Source organism: Syngnathus scovelli, chromosome 14 (genome assembly GCF_024217435.2).
Source record: "Syngnathus scovelli strain Florida chromosome 14, RoL_Ssco_1.2, whole genome shotgun sequence".
NCBI lineage: Eukaryota > Metazoa > Chordata > Actinopteri > Syngnathiformes > Syngnathidae > Syngnathus > Syngnathus scovelli.
Window position 1 is genome coordinate 15,045,067 of NC_090860.1, and position 12,798 is coordinate 15,057,864.

The window sequence follows — 12,798 nt, forward strand, 5'->3', positions numbered from 1 at the left end:
AAAGAACAAACGCGACCGACCGACCGACCGACCGTCCGTCCCTATGTGATCTCAACGACCTGTGATTTCAGAGCCCGAAGCTCCACCCAGTGTTTTATTTATAAGTCCCAGGCTTAGCCAGGGTCTGGACGCTCCTCCCATCATTGTGAAAACCCATCGAGTGTGAAAATGGCCACAGCTGGGAAGGTAAGTGCTCATTAATACATGAAGAAATCCAGTTATGTTGGCTATCGTATGGGCAGATCAAAAAGCGTGACTCTATTTGTGTTTGCTTCTTTTGACCTTTGTAAGTGCCATATCTTCCCGTGAGCCAGCACAGCAGTTGCTCATGGAGACTGTGTGAAAAGAAGGTGGATTTGTTTGTTTTTTATTCTGGCTCTTTCTCTTCCCTAAAGCCTGCTACACGAAGCACAAATTTGAAGACGGCACCGACCGAGCGTTTATTTTCTAATTGTGACAAAGGGCTTGTTTGTTCATGTCGTACATCTTTTTTCCATCTGCTCTCAAGGTCATCAAGTGTAAGGCAGCAGTGGCCTGGGAAGCAAACAAGCCTTTGACAATTGAGAAGATTGAAGTGGAACCGCCGCAGGACAACCAAGTCCGCGTTAAGGTGAGGAGGAAAAGGGTTGCCCCCGTTTGTCCCCTTAGGCTCAGCTTTCACCCGTTTTTGTTTTTATTGTCCTCTTCTGCTGTCGTCATCTGCTCGCTCCCAAAGCGCAACCATATGTTTTGTTTGCTTGTTTTCCAACATACCCACACATTTGCGCATTTTCACCAAGAAGCATGAGCTCAATCAGGTGCTTGGTTGTCTTTGGAGCAGATAGTGGCAACCGGTGTGTGCCGTACTGACCTCTTCTACCTGAATGAAGCGGACAACAAAGACCTCTTCCCCATGGTGCTCGGCCACGAGGGAGCGGGCGTCGTGGAGAGCGTCGGTCCCGGGGTCACGGAATTTCAGCCAGGTGGGTTCGGAAGGATCTTGGTCAACATTTGGCAATTTGATTGTGCGCTGCCCTTGTCTTTTAGGCGACAAAGTTATCCCTTTGATCATCTCGCAGTGTCGAGAGTGTCGCTTCTGTAAGAGTCCCAAGACTAACCAGTGTGAAAAAGCATGGTGAGCTCCCTTTCTTCTCCTCAAAGTCCACCCCAAATGTTGATCGGGAATGGCTTCTAGGACTTGATTGCTTTTTGCCAAAAAGTGACTTGACTTTCTTTTTGTCCCATGTCTTAACCACCTTCCTATCTTTGCGCTTCAACACCTGAATAGTGAGAGCAATACTTTGCTGTTGTCTAGGCATGTTGTTCCTCACAATGTGAGCCAAGCGCCCACCTCAAAGTTAAACTGCAAGGGAAAGAAGTTGCTGCAGTTTATGGGAATCAGCACCTTCTCCCAGTACAGTGTGATTAACCAGATTGCACTGGCCAAGATTGACCCTGCTGCCCCTCTGGAGAAAGTCTTTCTCCTTGGCTGCGGGATCTGCACAGGATTTGGAGCGGCGGTCAATAATGCTCAGGTACGACGGCATCCGCAGCTGAAGCTCCATTTGCCACGTCGTTTGTGCCATTTGTTTTTCAGGTGGAACCCGATTCCACTTGCGCTGTGTTTGGGCTCGGCGCTGTGGGCTTGGCCGCAATCATGGGCTGCAAATATGCCGGTGCCAAGAAAATTATCGCCGTGGATATCAACGCGGACAAGTTTGACAAAGCAAAGGAGTTTGGAGCCACCGACTTTGTAAACCCAAAGGACCACGACAAAGCCGTCAGCCAGGTGATATCCGAGATGACGAATGGCGGCGTCGACTTCTCTCTGGAATGTGTGGGGGATGTCAAACTCATGGTGAGTGAGCAACATTTTCTTCACAATTGACCTCCCTCAACTCGTTTTTGGAAGACTAAGTTTGCCTTCCCGTCTAGCGCGCTGCCTTGGAGTCCTGCATTCCCGCCTGGGGAGTGAGCGTGATCGTCGGCTGGACCGACAAAGAAGAATTCTCTGCTCGTCCTAACGATCTCATCGGTGGACGCACGTGGAAGGGCTCTGTGTTTGGAGGTAAGCGAGGGCCTGGGATTTGCAGCAGATGGTGCGCCTCTTTGTTCATTGGTGTGACCTGTCTGGAGTCGTTCACGGGTGGCTCTTTTTCTGCCGCTTACCAGGCTGTGACCGCTTTGGCATTTCAGGCAGCTGGATTACGCACTACGCTTTCTGATACGCGTTTGCTCTCGTTTCCGAATCAGGTTTTAAGGGTAAGGACGGTGTGGCAAAAATGGTTCGAGACTACATGGACAAAAGAATCAAGTTGGATGAGTTTATTACTCACAAAATGACTTTGGACGACATCAATAAAGCCATTGAGCTGCTGAAGGAGGGCAAAAGGTACGCCAACATTCCATTTACAGTAATGATTGACTAACAATGTTTCACTTGTTTTTTTGCCTTGTCCTTGTGTCCCGCAGCATTCGAACATTCCTGAGTGTTAGTCCACAATAAGTCAATTGGAAGGAAGGGATTTTATTGTCATTTCTCCACATTGCCGTAACTCCAAAATAGTCTTCATGACATGATACGGCAAGACCACTTGCACCATCCAGTCATATGCAAATAAGGACTTTTAAACAACCCCAAAGAATAATGCATGTTTGGAAACATGATATGATACAAATAAACCAAAGAGATCAGTGACTTCTCAGTGCTCTGACTTTCTTTAGTGCAAATGTTTTTCTCATCTGCAGTGAACAAAAAAAAAAAATAATTGCTCCCGGTATTTTTGGCTTATATCTGCGCCCGCCACATCATAGAAGGAATGTTGCCTTTTGTAATGATTCCAAATTCTTATTCCGTACAGATGTTTTGCACTATGTACAAGTACTGGCCTTATTTGAAAAAAAAACTAAATAAATATGGGCAGTGGCAACGTCCACGTTATAAAATGTGTGCTACGGGAGAGGGAAGCCAAGCCACCTGCCCGTGCCCCTGCCCCTCCCCCTGCTTGTGCCCCTCCCTCCCACCTGTGGCTGGTGTCACTTTGATGGAGGTCAAAGCTCGATGAAATGTCATTCTCCACAGAAAGTGCCAGCAAGGCTCCACCGCGTTTAATCTGCCCGCCCGCTCACTCGGTAGCTTGCTCACTGAGCACAAGACTGGGAAGCGTGTGGATAATGCACAGCAGGCAATCTTGTTTACAGGAAGGGAGAAGACCAACAAGTTTGATTCATCTAAAAGGTACCCCATTCCAATTTGATGCTTTGATGAGGCAATGGTGGTGGAAACTCCAAGCATAAACCTCAAGAGAGAAAGGGAATATGTACATTTATAATGCAATGTGTGTGACCTGCTCTGCTCCTTCAAATTGGAAAGCCTGAATTGAATTGTTCTTTTACATATTGTGCCCTCTGCTGACCATTTGAAAAATCACCCTTCGTCCTCCCATTCTTTCTTTTAATGACTCGAGCCCGATAAGTGCACAAATGACTTTTTCATAAATATTTTAATATTTCCTTCAGCAAAACAAAAACACTTTTCACTATCAAATCAATTCACACGTGACACATTCAAGTACGTCCATTTAATTTGAGGGCTGATATTTAACAGAAGGAACACGGGAGCCAGCTTGACACTGAGCACATTTGCGAGCCCAGACATGCTGGATGTCAATACGTCCGCTTAGTCCAGTCCTCTGGGAGCACGTGCTCCGTGGCGGAGTCAAGGCCTACATTTGGCTCAGAAAATGAGCCTGACCGTTGTCTTCCAGGCGGCGGGTAAGAATTTCGCAACCCGTGTCTGTGACCAGAAGTGTGTGTTCGAACTGAGCAGATCGCTTCCCGTCTCTAGTGACCGCCGTCCAGCCATCGGGCCAGGTCTCGTCTTGCCAGCCACCTGAAAGAAATGTTCAAACGGAAGGCGGGCGGTCGGTCGAAATATTGAGTGATTAATGAGTCTCACCTTCGCATATCATGGGTTCGATGGTAAACACGTGACCCGGCTTCATAACGCCAACTGCTTTGTTTTCTGGAGAGAGGGATGCAGAAATGATTGTGATATGGGAATGCAGATCAAGTTGCTGATGGCTTTTTCCCCCCCCCCCCTCAATTGTCAGAAGGACTTACTGGCATAATGTGGCACATTTGGAGCGGTGTGGAAAAGCCTGTGGATGCCGTGGCCGCAGTAGCTCCGCACCACAGAGAAGCCGTTGGCCTGAGCGTGCTTCTGGATGATGTTACCCAGCTCCCGATAGCGGATGCCGGGTTTCACTGCAAGTACAACGTCGCCAAGACGTACGGTAAGACCCAGAAATAATGATCAAACGGACCTTTTGTTCAGATGTATGTAGGTACATGAAGCATAAATAATGTTGCATCTTCGTTTTCTGCGCCCGCCCGCCCCCCTCACACACAAGATAACTGCCTAGGAGAGGCTGAAAAGAAAGGCAACAAGATTGCAGCTCTTACCAGAGTCGATCGCTTGCATAAGGCATTCATAAGTAGTCTGAACAAGTTTCTTTGCTCCTTCATCCACCTCTCCCACATAAAAGGTCTCATTGAGGTCACCGTGGAAACCATTGTGATAGACGGTGATGTCCACTGCGGGAGAGACGGGACGAGACGAGACATTGATTGAAATGACATCAAATCTATTTTGGTCTGAATGCAGACGCCTGTTTTGCACAAGTTGGAATTGTGAGCGGGACAACTTTGAGCCAAATAGAGGGCTCAGGCCGTGGTAATAGAGGAGCACCGCTGTGAAAGCTTAATGACATCATTTGTCTTGCGGGATCACGCTGATCACTTGAAAGACAAGTCGACAAGACAACACCCACAGACAACGGTGCCTGATGGAAGACGTTGCTTCAGGGAGAATATTCGCAAAAAGCCTACAACATCCAAGTTGCGGCAAGTGGGCACTATGCATACAACTTGTTTGTCACACAACATCTGCCTTGCGGTCTTGTTACGCGACAGCGTTTGCGCGTCAATAACTTGAACAAACATCACTCTCGGAAGTCGATGCTAATTTCCATTTGGGGTGTCGGAGTCAAATACGACTTGCCGTACATACCGTTAAGTATATCGCCGTCTTGTAGCGGTCTTCTGTCCGGGATTCCGTGGCAAATGACTTCGTTGACAGACGTGCAGCAGGATTTGGGGAAGTTGTAATAGTTTAGAGGAGAAGGGTAGCAGTTCCTTGTCGTACAAGCCTGAGCAGACGAGTACGGATCGAATGAAGCGGGACAAAAGCCAATAAGAGACAGGTCGTCAGGTGTGTCAAAGCCAATTTTCTCATAAGCCGCACACTAGCGATGCTTTCCCTCAGAGGTCATAACCCGGGAAAGGCTTGCTTGACCCCCGACCGAGAGCGGCCGGCCGCTTTTTCATGAGACTTTCATTTTTGTGTGGGTGCGTGCGTGTACCAGATGTACTGCATGGTCAATTTCTTCCGTTGTAACACCAGCTTTCACCATTGCAGCTGCGATATCCAAGACTTCTCGAGCCAGCTGCAATGGACCGTCCCAATGCGGGATTAAAAAAAGGGCAAGCGTCAGTCACGACAAAGGGCTGTAAGTAGAAGCAACGCAAAGAAAGATTGCACGTCACCTTGCACACCACTCTCATGCCTTCGATGTCCTCGGGAGGGAGGATCTTGATCTGTGACGTTCCCTTCAGAAATTGCTCGGATTCAGACATCCCTGTGGAAAGACAGACGATGGTTGGGATCATTACGGCCAAGCCACGGTTGGGATGCAGCCAGGTGGGCCGCCATTCAAATTCAGTTTCTCGGCACAGCGCTAGGCCATGGCCTAAATGCAAGATGCTATTTGCACCGGCCGGCGGCGCTGTCTTGACGTCAAGCGCATGCAAGTGTTTTCAACTTGCTTTCAGCTAAAACAGTAAATGTTTCATGATAATGCAATCATGGAAATGAGAGCAACGACTTGCAGGATTCAATTCTCCATCATTTGTCACTTTGATATTCCTTTTTTCTGTTTTCTGATTAGGCGGCCTTGCGTGAATGAGACTTTTAAAAGCCTTCACAGGAAGGATTGCTGGTGGCCAACTTTGAGGTGAGTCAACTTTGCATTGCAAACATGTTACAACGTTGAATGATTCAACGAGGTTTCATAAGACAAAACGATACGAAGGGCACTAAAGTGTCTCATTTGGTCAAAGCGCTTCGGCATTCATAATTTAGAAAGTCAACAGGATGATTGGTGTATGAACCATCAACAGTTGCTTGGCAACAGTGAGTTTCCACTCTGCACAGCCCAAGCCTCCTTTGTGTTCACAGTGTGAGTGCAATCATCAATTCAATTTGATTTAACACTTGAAGAGAGCAGCTCAGGCAAAGGTGAAAACTATGTTTTCACAAGAATCACAAGCGTGTGGGTAAAAGTGGAAAGAGACGTTTCATATTGTGTCGAGTATAGAGCACGGCACGACTGAGGCACGGCTGTGTGCTCTTCCCTGAAAAAGCATCACAAGGGAATGAAAAGACAGAGTAACCATGACTACCTGAGTATGCAGGCAGGCAGGCAGGCAGGCAGACAGATGACAGGGATGGAGAGTTGCCATGGTAACATTGAATCAATCGCCAAGCACATTCGAACACAGCTTACAGTCGGACAGATCATGATGACAATTGCTGCTGATGTTAAACATCTGGAAAATTCTTATACCCAAATGGCCGATCGATATCACAGAGAAGGCAAGCCATCACAGGAACGTGATCCCGTACAGTCTTTGAATGAAATGCATTCTGAAAGTGACCTCATTTGCATTGGGTGCAGGGAAGGAACAAGATGCATGCAGCGGCAGGCAGCGCAAGTCTTCTTCAGCAACATCACGGGCAAGACCAACCCGAGTCCCTAAATATAAACTTTGTTACCTCGAGGATGGTCAGCATAGTCAGGTCTTTGGATTTCACTGGGTACAGGCCGCAAAGGTGTCTGAAGTGAAAAGCAGAACACATGTTGCAATCACAGCAAAAGTATTTGCCCATGTCCTACTTTTTAGTTGTTGTTGGGGTTGTTGTTGTTTTTTTTAAAGAAAAAGAAAGAAAAACAACAACAACAACATTTCAAATACCCTATAAAGTTGGATCCAGACACAAATGAGACAGGGAACTCACCAGAGGGTAGTAAGGACGAAGTTTCCCCGCGTAGCGGTAGCCAGGCCATGGGTCTGTGTTGATGTCTTTTTCCACACAGTTCTTACATTCATTCTGGTTCTTGTCCTCCTCTGACAAAACAACACAAGATTTACAACACGATAATAAAGATCATAGTGGCGCAAAGGAATCAATTGTTGAAACTCATCACAATTGCTCCGTTACACATGGGTGCATTTTGCTGGGCTGCAAAATTGGTGGCTTTCTCGAGCCCTGGATACTTACTTGCTTTTTTGTGCAGCAACTTGTGTGATGCCCAGCTCCCCTTGAAACATTCCTGGGAATGAAAAGAGAATATCAAAACTCCCCCAAGTAAGGTCAAGGGTTCAACGACAAGCAAAGAGCCTCCCTGCTGTCTGCTTTGGCACGTAAAGAAGAAGACTGGGATGTTGCTGTACAGTGGTAATGAAGCTGAATTTAGCCCTTGGCTTACTTGAACTGCATGGGAACTAGGAAGGTAAACCGGGGATTGTTTCCAAAGTCAGCAGCTTGTTCTATACGTCCGCTCTACGTGTAATGATATTCTACCGTTGGACGTAATGCAATGTGAGACAAATAGTCCAGGCCCGCTAGAGATAGGGAGATGGATTTGGTTGCACAGCGTAAAGTTAGTCGCGCTTCTTGAACTCCTTCCTACGAGTTCATTGACTAATGCTTTTGCAAAATGACATGCACTTGATGTACATGCAGCCTCCTAACACATAACTTATTGCACACCATTGTTCATTTTTAGAAAGACAATCGTTCGCATGATATCACCCACTCCTGCCAGCCAGCCAGCCAGCCAACTGGTCAGCAATTAGCTCGGGAGTTGGGCAAGTCGTCCAGCAAATATGCGGGAATGACCACGGACAGTTATGATTCATGGCGAACTACCGCGAGCTCATTCTCAAAGTTCAGTCAAAGATGTTATGCCATTTCATCTGCGCATAGCTTTCTATTCTATGTAGCATGACAGCTAGATACTAGCAGCCTCGTGATGATCCAGGCAGGGCCCGTTGTTGGGCTAAAAGAGCGGGCAATTTGCCAAGAGCACAGCACAGCACAGCACAGCTTTACCTGGGAACAGAAATAGGATCCTTGAATGCCAAGCTTGATGCATGTGGGACACTGAAGTTTGGCGTCTTTGCTGCAGCATTCCGTCTCGCACTCCCTTCTCTCCACTGTGCTCGCCATGCTTTCGCCGGTCGGCCCTGCTGCTCGTGCTCGTGCTCGGGCGCGCGCGTGCAAGCGTGCGTGCGCGCGCGTGCTCGCGCCGCGCTCACGCTCGAGGGGTGGAGTCCCATGCCGGGGAAGCGGCTGGCAGGCCGCCACGAGCGGCTTACTGCGCATGTCCAGAGCCGGCGGTCACGTTGCTCCGTGTGCTCCAATCAAGTGAGAGTTTCCCCAGCACGGATTTGTAAAATGGCGACTGCCGAACCGGTGAGCACTTTCTCGATCGACTTCAACTCCCTCTTCGTGGTATCTCTCGTGCCATTTGCACCTCGAAGCATTTGCCATGTCATATGTATGCATGCGGACTGCAGGATTACTCGCCACCTTCTTTTGACTTGAAGATAATGAGCTTGACACCGATTTACGCGTAACCGCAAAAAGCACTATGGAGACCTCGCAACTTTTAAGCTGACGTTGAGGACTCGCTGTCCACTTTCAGTCAGCGCGCCCTAACGTTGCTGGCAATGTCAGAAACTTTACAACTAACAAACACTCATGATAGATAGATAGATAGATAGATAGATAGATAGATAGATAGATAGATAGATAGATAGATAGATAGATAGATAGATAGATAGATAGATTGATAGATTGATAGATTGACAGACAGACTATACGCACACGCTCTTTTGATTCATTTGCATTGAGCATAATTGTTGATCCCTTTAACGACCTCCGACGATTTGAGTGACTCACGTTTGTCTTAACGTATTTACAAAAGAGAACAAATGGATTCGCTTGAATTGTCTGTTATGTCAGAAAGGTAGACAATGTATTTGGTCATCATGCCATTGTTAATACCATCATTTAGTAGGCGCAAGCACAAAATCTGTGTTTTATTCCGCAATTGAAAACAAAAATACAATATGCATTGAAAAAATAGAGTCTGCTCTTCTTGTTTGCTCCCATTAACACAAATTATTTATAATAAAAGTCAAGGTCATGTGCTGTAAAATATACTGATCTCAAATTACAACCGTAAACAAAGAGCAACAAATCAAGTGCCAAGTCAAGTTCCCTTTGCCTCGTTTCTTTTCTAGGAAACCAACCTAAGTCCATCCCTGCCCAAAGAGGATGGAAGTGACGAGGCAAAAGAGGTTGGTCACATTGCGCAATTCAAAACACAAAAGACAGTATACATATTCAACTTACAATAAAGTTTTTAGTCTGCTCTCCTTTTTGTCTCCCGTTCCCACTATTTATTTATAATATGCTGTAAAATACACTGACAACATAGAAGCGCTACTTGATCAAGTGCCAAATAAAGTTCCCTTTCCCTCATTTGTTTTAGGAGAGCAACCCAAGTCCGTCCCTGCCCAAAGAGGATGGAACTGATGACGCAAAAGAGGCTGGTCAGGAAATTGTGAGCCCAGAAGTCTACATCAAACACCCTCTGCAAAACAGGCAAGGCTCCGTAGCACCCTTGTAACTGTGACGATGACAAATTAAAAACTACCCCGCCGAAATATGCAGCTTAATTAGGATCCTCTCACTCACATCATTTTTTTTATATTCTCACCCCAACAGATGGTCTCTATGGTTCTTCAAGATTGACAAGAACAAAACATGGCAGGCCAACCTGAGACTCATCTCCAAATTTGACACAGTGGAAGACTTTTGGGCGTAGGTTGCACTAAATCTCTTCACGCTATGGCCCCTGTGTTAAGTTTTCATCAGGGTTCTTTCAAGGTCGTAAAGGACGTTTGGCAGACATTCACTCACCACCGCTTTCCACACACCGTTCAAACTGTCTGTGAACAAACATAGTTGCGATCCTCAACAAATGAGCTTGTTTGACTCCTCTGCCGTCCGTGTCTTGTCTGCAGTCTGTACAACCATATCCAGTTATCCAGCAATCTCATGTCAGGCTGCGATTACTCCCTTTTTAAGGTTTGTCTCATCAAGTCATGTCCAGTAGGCATGCAAAATACTTTGCATTTTAAGAAAACCATGGAGAAAAATGAATCATCCAATGTTATTGAAAGGATTATGAAATATGCAGGATGGTATTGAGCCCATGTGGGAGGATGAGAAGAACAAGCGTGGAGGACGCTGGTTGATCACACTCAACAAGCAGCAGAGAAGATTTGATCTGGACCGCTTTTGGTTAGAAACTGTAAGTTTTCACTCTTGACTCTTGTTTTTTCGTATTATGGATTAAAAAAAAAATAATAATAAATACAGCTGCTCAACACGTAGTTGTTTTGGACTGCTCGGACGCAATATTTAGCTCAGTTTCTTTGTTATGGATGTTGAGTGAAAACAAGATGCACAGAAGACCTGATTATTGATTTTTCCACCGTCACTTTTCCAGCTCTTATGCTTAGTCGGCGAGGCCTTTGACGACTACAGCGATGAAGTCTGTGGAGCTGTGGTCAACATTCGCACAAAAGGGGATAAAATCGCTGTGTGGACATCAGACTCTGAAAACCGTGACGCCGTCACACAAATAGGGTGAGTGAGGGAGGGAGGGAGCGAGCCTTTCCTCTTAATGACTTTTTTGTTTTCCTGCCAACAGGAGAGTTTACAAGGAGCGATTGGGGCTCCCCTTGAAGATGACTATTGGCTACCAATCTCACTTTGACACAGCAACCAAAAGTGGCTCCACCACCAAGAACAAATTTGTTGTTTGAGAAGCGCTTATTGTGCTCCTTTTTCAACTTGTTGTCTTATTTGTTGTTGGTGCATATGTTTACTTTGCTGCAAAGACTGCGGAATGCAATCCAAATGTTTCAACAAGATTTAGGCTACGTTCACACTGCAGCTCAATTCCTATTTGTTCGCCCTGTGTCTGTCTGAACTGCTCGATTCGGATGTTCTCATGAAAAGGCGCACCTTTTGAGAAAATGAAAGGCTTTGAAGTGAGCCTCGCGGTGCGGAATATACGGTCATATTTGACCGGACTTTGATCTTGCTTGAAGTACGAACCATAGAGTGGACAATAGTGGCATTAGCGGCCACGTAAATTCATTGATCATCTCCCCGATCGTCCCTGAAACGCCATCGAAAACGTTTTCAGCCAAAAATCTGAATTGAGCGTTAAGACCTGCATTGTGAACGCAGCCTGAGACAGACAACAAAAGTATTTGAAAATGTCTTCCAAAACACTCAACTCACGATATTATAAAGTTGATCTCATTAAAAGATTTTTGATCGCTATCATCTGCGAAACGTACAGTAGACGTGGAGTTCTATTCCAGAACCTTTGGAAGGAAGGTTCTGAGGGACTGCTACAGGATTTTCTCGGTGCTGTCAGCACTGCCACCTGGCAGTCACTCGCCATTCGTAGAACGGAAACATGTGGAAGCGTCACTCATGACACTGAAACATCATTTGGAAGTAACGCTGTGTTTGGACTTTAATCGTCAGGTATGAAATTGGAGTATGAACACTAACACCAACGTATCCCATGAGTGATATTACTAGAGGTGGCTATTTAGAGGGCTTTGTGGATTCTCTACCTAAAAGTATCTACCCAATTTTTTTAATTGCAGCCAATCGTGAAATGCAACAATGTATATTTTTCTGCCATTTTCTACAGCAGGATTTTTTTGCTGTAATTGTGTAAGAAATTAAAGCCTTTAATTTATTCTATCTTGGAGACTGTTCAATTGGTAGAAGAGTTCCATGCTTCTTTTTTGCTCTGGCTTGCATGTAACAAATCTTCTGAGTCTATACTTCATGATTGATATTCTTCCGAGTATGATTAAAAGAGGAATTTTGCAATGCTTTGCAATGAAATTGGTTTTATTGGCACATCAAAAGTACTCCTCTTGCCTGAAATGAAAAAGACTGGCAAGATTCTCATAAAGGTTCCAACCAGATTAGCTGCTGCACCACACCGTCATCCCACAATCCTCTCAAATGTCAGCGCAAATGCAAGTTGGAAAGAAAAGGTTACTTTTGAGAACATAGCTCCACCACCACCACCACTTGTTTCTACGTCAGCTGCTTTAAAAATGTCATTTGAATCCGAAAAAGAATGCGCGACTCTTCAAGCGCAGCAAAGCTACGGGATCATGTGTCCAAGCGCTAAATGGCTGTCGCTCGTCCGATATGAGGTCCTTGTTTAAGTGGCGTGATTGGGCTCGCGACCTTTAAAGGTCAACACACCATTCCTTCTTTTCCAGACAATCCTCGCAGCATGACAAGCCACCGACCAAACATCAGAAATGACATAGTGCCAAACATGTTTCACATTTGCCTTTTACAAGGTTCTACAGTTTAGTGCCGGCCTGGATAACGCACACGGATAAGAGTAACAGTTTGTTATCCGTAGCGTCGAGACCACCGTCGTCAAGGCGGGCAGGTGGGATCCACTTTGGCTTGTGGGATCCACTTTGGCTTGGAGCTCAAAATGCGCTTCAAAACGGTCATCTGATTCAACCAAGCTATTTTATGGAGTCACTTGTCATTTGAAAGAAAGC

The 12,798-nt window shown here is 45.9% G+C and overlaps 3 protein-coding genes across 3 annotated transcripts; 2 read left to right on the forward strand and 1 right to left on the reverse strand.

Annotated features, from left to right (window-relative positions):
* Nucleotides 1-36: 36 nt before the first annotated feature.
* LOC125980495 (alcohol dehydrogenase 1) lies at nt 37-2,677 on the forward strand. Its single transcript, XM_049739706.2, has 9 exons — nt 37-186; nt 509-610; nt 821-962; nt 1,027-1,114; nt 1,295-1,514; nt 1,577-1,837; nt 1,915-2,047; nt 2,233-2,371; nt 2,452-2,677. Exons 1-9 carry the CDS (start codon nt 169-171, stop codon nt 2,483-2,485), a joined length of 1,137 nt encoding a protein of 378 aa, XP_049595663.1. The 5' UTR covers nt 37-168; the 3' UTR covers nt 2,486-2,677.
* An 868-nt stretch (nt 2,678-3,545) lies between these two features.
* On the reverse strand, nt 3,546-8,408 carry metap1 (methionyl aminopeptidase 1). The gene is made up of 11 exons (XM_049739705.2): nt 8,216-8,408; nt 7,382-7,433; nt 7,118-7,227; nt 6,875-6,935; nt 5,587-5,678; nt 5,403-5,486; nt 5,051-5,189; nt 4,444-4,575; nt 4,102-4,245; nt 3,938-4,003; nt 3,546-3,871 (listed from the first exon to the last, which is right to left on the reverse strand). The coding sequence occupies exons 1-11, from the start codon at nt 8,330-8,332 to the stop codon at nt 3,705-3,707; spliced, it is 1,164 nt and encodes a 387-aa protein (XP_049595662.1). The 5' UTR covers nt 8,333-8,408; the 3' UTR covers nt 3,546-3,704.
* A 61-nt stretch (nt 8,409-8,469) lies between these two features.
* Nucleotides 8,470-12,097, forward strand: eif4eb (eukaryotic translation initiation factor 4eb). The gene is made up of 8 exons (XM_049739708.1): nt 8,470-8,578; nt 9,412-9,468; nt 9,663-9,775; nt 9,899-9,994; nt 10,198-10,261; nt 10,374-10,487; nt 10,686-10,825; nt 10,890-12,097. The coding sequence occupies exons 1-8, from the start codon at nt 8,561-8,563 to the stop codon at nt 11,002-11,004; spliced, it is 717 nt and encodes a 238-aa protein (XP_049595665.1). The 5' UTR covers nt 8,470-8,560; the 3' UTR covers nt 11,005-12,097.
* Nucleotides 12,098-12,798: the final 701 nt, after the last annotated feature.

Coding starts and splice junctions, on each gene's coding strand:
- LOC125980495 (XM_049739706.2), top strand. Junction 1,115..1,294: donor AACCAGTGTGAAAAAGCATG/GTGAGCTCCCTT, acceptor GCTGTTGTCTAG/GCATGTTGTTCCTCACAATG. Junction 1,515..1,576: donor CGGCGGTCAATAATGCTCAG/GTACGACGGCAT, acceptor TTTGTTTTTCAG/GTGGAACCCGATTCCACTTG.
- metap1 (XM_049739705.2), bottom strand. CDS start 8,332: ATGGCGAGCACAGTGGAGAGAAGGGAGTGCGAGACGGAATGCTGCAGC. Junction 5,487..5,586: donor GCATGAGAGTGGTGTGCAAG/GTGACGTGCAAT, acceptor GGTCCATTGCAG/CTGGCTCGAGAAGTCTTGGA. Junction 4,246..4,443: donor TATGCAAGCGATCGACTCTG/GTAAGAGCTGCA, acceptor TTGTACTTGCAG/TGAAACCCGGCATCCGCTAT.
- eif4eb (XM_049739708.1), top strand. Junction 9,776..9,898: donor AAACACCCTCTGCAAAACAG/GCAAGGCTCCGT, acceptor TCACCCCAACAG/ATGGTCTCTATGGTTCTTCA. Junction 10,826..10,889: donor GACGCCGTCACACAAATAGG/GTGAGTGAGGGA, acceptor TCCTGCCAACAG/GAGAGTTTACAAGGAGCGAT.